Source organism: Pyrus communis, chromosome 7 (assembly GCF_041283825.1).
Source record: "Pyrus communis isolate YQ-2024b chromosome 7, ASM4128382v1, whole genome shotgun sequence".
In the NCBI taxonomy this organism is placed as follows: domain Eukaryota; kingdom Viridiplantae; phylum Streptophyta; class Magnoliopsida; order Rosales; family Rosaceae; genus Pyrus; species Pyrus communis.
The window spans coordinates 15,620,502-15,626,501 of NC_142571.1; the positions used below are offsets into that span (position 1 = coordinate 15,620,502).

General features: G+C 40.2%; 1 protein-coding gene across 1 annotated transcript in view; it reads right to left on the reverse strand.

Moving 5' to 3' along the window:
• The window catches only part of LOC148695766 (uncharacterized), a 76,683-nt gene extending 72,759 nt beyond the window's left edge, over positions 1-3,924 (reverse strand). Inside the window, exon 1 of the mRNA XM_088697392.1 lies at positions 3,667-3,924. Within this exon, the coding sequence (XP_088553518.1) occupies positions 3,667-3,924 (258 nt within the window). The remainder of the gene's footprint in view (positions 1-3,666) is intronic.
• Positions 3,925-6,000: the final 2,076 nt, after the last annotated feature.

Consider the following 6,000-nt stretch of genomic DNA (forward strand, 5'->3'; position numbering starts at 1 on the left):
CCAAGAATTCATTTAACGCGATTGTTTATAAGCAACCTCCACTACTTGTGAATATAAGTTCATAACTATTAGGTGAAATTCACTTATATTCTAGCGTCATATTCATGCATGAAAATTAAGCGTGCACTCTCAATCAACATACATAAATAAGTTATCGATCAAGCAGTTAAACAAATTGAATTCACCATTCATGAAATTCCAACCAAAAGTAATCAATTCATATTGCAAGCATAAACATGGCTTCGAATCACCCCCTAGCTAATTAGGAATTTAGCCTCTCATGTTCACAACAAGAAAAATAAAATTGAATTTAAACATAAAGCACAAAGGATTGATTACACCTAGAACGCCCAACGAATCCACTTGAATTTCTGCGCGTCTAAGTCCTCTTTCCTCTTCTCCTTGCTGCGGCAGTGAGTTTAAATGGATGATTTGGATGTTATTTTGGGTTGGGGATGGATTTAGGGAAGTGTGGTTGTGTAGGAAGGTGGTGGAGTGATGGAGGAAGGTTGGTATAATGGCTGGAAGGGTGGAGAAGGGTTGCGGCTGTTCAGTTTTTTGGGTGGTGGGATGCGGCAGTTTTTTTTTTTGTTTTGTGTGTGAATTTGTGATGGTTGGCTGCGGAATGGGAAAGAGTGGGATATGGTGGCAGCGGCTGGAATAGCTAGGGTGATAATTAAATGGGGGGGCCACGGCTGAATGATTCTGCCATGCACGGATGATGGAAAAGATGAATGATGGTGGCTGCGGCTTATGGGAAGGAATGTGAGAGAATGGCAGATTTTATTAGAATAAGGAATATAGTGGCTGCTGCTATTAGGTTTTTTGGAAGAGAATCTTGCGGCTTTTGGAGAGCATGAATTATGGGGGATGGTCTTCACGGCTAAAAGGGAAAATAGGGTGATTAGGGGCATCCCCCAAGAATGGGAGCCACGGCTTAATAAGGAATTAGGATGTGAAGGTAGCTACGGTTTCAAGGTTGTAGTTTAGGGTTTATTTTAGTGAATGGCTGAGATGGATTTTGGATGAATCAAAGGCCACGGATTCAAGGGAGATTGTGGAAGGGTGCGGCTAGGATTAGGAAAATGTATGATTTCAGAAAATTAACCCTAGCTTATTTAAAATTAAATCAAAGGCTTACGAAAATAGAAAATTAAAACAGAAATATAAAGGTGCGGCTAGGGTTTAAAAGCATGTGTTTTAAGTGCAAGCCTAGGACAAAATTGCCCTCCCTTGCACGGCAAGGGAAGGGAAGAAAATAAAAGGGCACGGCAAGGATGGATAAGGAGCCTAGGGTCTTCGTTTTGTGTCCTAAAGTAACTACAAGGTCTTCAAAGTGGCTAGAAAATACGGACGTTTAGATTAGGAAAGGTTACCAAAACGGGAAACTTAGGATTAACTTTCCTACTTCAAGTAGGAAACCTTGTTTGAGTAGGATTCCTCGTTTTGGTAAGAATTCATCGTTGGAGTAGGAATTAGTCGTTTCTTCACGTCTTCAACTCATTCATTCCTCTTTCGCTCCAAAAGACTCCAATTTGCATCTTCTTGCACACTTTGACCTTATAATCTGAAAATACACAAAAGTGGCCTTAAACACTAAAATAACTAAATAAACACAACATAAATGCACGAGAACAAGCTAATTAAGTCGCATGAATATGCTCCTATCAAATTCCCCCACACTTAACTTTTGCTAGTCCTCGAGCAAAACTAAACAACTAAACTAAACAAAACGAAACAAAACAAACAAAACATAACCTAAACCTTCCAACGTTTGCCTCAGGGATTTCCAATGAAACATGACATATCAAAGATCATTACTCACATAGCTTTTAGTCTTCCTTCCCCTCGAGCACATACTTAATCATAGTCACCATTCACTAGTTCGCATTTAATCAATTAAAACACATTTTGAATGTAGTCACATGCCTTAGAGAATTCCCTCAATTCCTCACTAGTTATGCACTCAATTTTCACTCAGATTTTCTGACTACACACCCTACACTAGTTATATGTGAGAAGATAGATGTAAACATGAAAGACTAGTACTCACATATGTTATAACAAGGAACACAATTTCTGGAGTAATTAAACGTGTTTAGATATGATCTCATGAATGGAATGCTACTACTTAAACGCGAGAACCAGTGACACCATATGCTCATACCAAATTCAAACTCCACAATTGAAATGCACAACACTCAAGATAGAAGTCAAGGGTTGTAACGGGGCTTGGGGTATTGGCTAACAAGGAAAGGTAGGGATAAACAAAAGTTCTTTAAGCAATAGCAAGCAAAGAAATGAAATTGAGACTTAGAATCCACTTAGAATGCAGAAATCAACTGTTAGACAAATAGGGGAGATTCAAACAACTCTTAGGGCCTAATTCATTGTTTTGGGCCCTTACTTCAACAAACAATACTTTTCAACTCTTTTTCACTTTTTTTTCTTTCTTTTTCTCTCTTTTTTTTTTTTTTTTTTTTCTTTTTGTTTTTTTTTTTTTTTTTTTTTTTTTTTTTTTTTTTTTTTTTTCTAACCGTGCCTATGGCACATAAACTCACATCTATCATTCTTCCCCCACACTTATTTCCTGCAACACATTAATCAAAAGGAATTCATTGCTTACTATGCTTCAAGAACAAGGGTACGGATGGTCCTAATCTAGGCTAGGTGAGGATAATGTGGGTTAACAAAGAACATGGGTTAACATGGCTCAATGGGGTTAAACTTAAACACTAAATGAGTGAAGGGCACATGACTGTTTGGCTTTGATGGTGGTCACTACACAACTTCATCTTGAATATGTGGTATGCAAATCAATAACATGCTTTGAATGAAATGGGCATGAGTTCTAGCATTTGGAACTAAGTGATGAAACGCCTTCTAAGTAGTAACCAAGAAAAGAATAATGAGATCATGCAACAACTTTAGAAAACAATGATGCACAGATTATTACTCTCCAAATAAACGTTTAGGCTCAAGTCTCACAGGGATGTAGCGTTAGTTTGAGTTCCTTCCTTCAAGCATGTTACAAAAACTGATTTTTATCATTTGTGATTACATGTGAATTCGTAAACTATAACTACAACCAAGCATAAACCAAAGAGTCTATCAAACGTCCATCCATGTTTGTAACTTTCTTAACCATCATGCAATTAAAAATCAAATCCTCATCATTGTGTTGGAAGGTAACCTACGACACAAACAAACACACAAAAACAACTCATTTTGGGTTTTTCAAAACAATTTTTCAAATTTTTATGGTATTTTCGGATTTTTAAGTCAACACACTCTAAAACACTCTAAAATAGCCTAAAAACACTTAAAAACAGTGGGAAACAAGTTTAGACATGTTAGGTGGTAAAACCCTACGATTTCATGCAAAAATATCTCAAAACAGAATGTTACCCCCCACACTTAAACTAAACATTGTCCTCAATGTTTTAGACACAATTAAACACATTACACATAACATAAAGTAAGCAACAAAGGAAAGGGTTTAGGGACGCAAATCTGAGTGTGGAGCGATTCCCAAATTCTTCCTTTGTTGATTGCATGGGTTGCCTCCCAAGTAGCGCTTGCTTTAACGTCTTCCAGCCGGACGAAACCTTCTTTTAATCTTCACTCTGGCTCACGGCATGGAGGGGTATGTCCTCCACGGTATACTTCTTGAAATTTCTCGTAGTATGGCTCACTGAATGGGTGGGGATAATGATCCTCCCTGATGGTGGTGTTTCGGTTCCGATAATCCATATAACTGCTCCCACCACCTTTATATCGATTGGGCTCCTGCACCAACGAAGGTAACAACCTATTAGTTGAAATAGGAATTGAGATTGGAATTGAAGACTTACAAACATAGTGTGGTGAGGGCTCAAAAATGGCAGCCCTTTCAACAATGTTACTATGGCTACTTTCGGCCATATTGGGTGGTTGTAGACCAATCACTCCAAGTTCTTCTCCAATGATGGTGCTTGATACATCCTTCGTGGTAAGTGTGGATCCTTTCGGCCCTTTGTCCTTATGCACATCTACGACAAAGCAAGAACGGCTATCGTTAGGATTCTTAATAGAGTCATAAACATTAAATTTAATTACATCACCACCAAACTCCATTGTTAGTGCTCCTTTGGCCACATCAATCTTTGTTTGGGCCGTTTTCATGAACGGACGGCCTAGCAAGAGTGGCAATGATGGAGCATCGCTCGAATCCTCCATTTCTAAGACATAAAAATCTGCAGGAAAGATGAGATGATTGACCTGCACTAAAACATCCTCAAGGACTCCCTTGGGATAAACATTAGAACGATCGGCCAATTGAATTATAACGCCATCTTGTTTTAACTCACCCAGGTTCATAGATGCATAAATGGAATATGGCATGACATTAATAGAAGCACCTAAATCTAACATGCATTGTTTAAATCTAGTGTTTCCAATTGTGCATGGGATAGTAAAACTCCCTGGATCCTTACATTTTGGAGGTAACTTTCGTTGCAAAACCGCAGATACATTTTCACTTACTTTCACAACTTCTTTGTTTGAAATTCTTTTCCTAGTTGTGCATAACTCTTTTAAAAACTTTGCATACCTGGGCACTTGCTTAATGGCATCAAGTAAAGGAATGTTTACTTGGACTTTCCGAAACGTCTCCAGAATGTCTTTTTCCTGCTCCTCCTTCTTTGTTTGCATAAACCTGCTAGGAAAAGGAACATCGGGTGGAACAAAGTTAGAATTAATCAATTTTGAACCCAACTTACCTTTGGTGGCCGAATGGGATGAGTTGGGTGCATTAATGTCCCTAGGTAGTTGCGGCAAGGGTGTTTGTACCCTTGCCGTGGGCTTGCTTGCCTCCTCTTCTTCATGTTGCAGCTTTTCATCCTCTTCTTCGCTTGATTTTGGTGGTTGTGGGGTGGTTCCAACTTCCTTGCCACTTCTCAAGGTAATTACGTTGGCGGTTTCAAAGCCTCCCTTCGGGTTTGGAATGGTTGAGCTCGGGAGCTTGCCTTGGTCTCGGAATTGCCCTACAAACTCCGCAATCTGCCCAATTTGCTTCTCCAATTGATCCACCCTCTTATCTTGGTTTTGCATGGCTTTGGCTTGGTTTTCTTGCCCCTGAGACAAATTAGTTAGTAACTTAAGAAGTGTATCATTATCTAAGGTGTTACCTGAACTTGTTTGGGCAGATTGTGGAGGTGCTTGTGTGGGTGCGAATGGCTTGGTGAAGAAGCCCGGGGGTTGTTGCTTAAAGCCTCCTTGTTGTGGTGGTTGTTGGGGCTCCCTCCATTTGAAGTTCGGGTGGTCTCTCCAACCTAGATTATAAGTGTTCGAGTACGGATCGTTCCTTGGTTGGTTTTGGCCCTGAAATCCAATTGCATTGGCGCTTTCCCATCCACCATTTCCTATGAGTTGTGGGCACTTCTCAGAAGCATGTCCTTGGATCGAACACACCCCGCATACAATCGGTCCTTGCACCCTCATTCCTTCGGCCATCTGAGACACAATGGAAGTAAGATTAACTAACTGTGAATGAATATCGGGTGTGGAACTTACCTCATGCACTTGCTGCCGTGGGGGTCCTCTTTGGCCTACTCCTTCGTATTGTTGAGCGTTCAACGCTCGGTTAGCGATCAAGACCTTGGCATCCATGGGCGTCTTGTCCACCAATGCTCCACCCGCCGAGGCATCGAGCATTTGACGTTCGATTGGTAGGAGCCCCTCGTAGAAGTATTGCAAAAGTAACTCCTCCTTCATCTGATGCTGTGGACAAGACGCAACAAGAGATTTAAAACGTTCGTAATACGTAGGAAAAGACTCACCATCTTCTTGCTGAATGCCACTTATCCTTTTACGCAAAAGGATGATTCGAGAAGTTGGGAAAAACTTCTCCAGAAATGCCCTCTTCATGCTCTCCCATGATGTGACGGTTCCGGGAGCTAAATCATACAACCAATCCTTGGCTTTGTCCATTAAAGAGAATGGAAAAGCCTTCATCTTCAA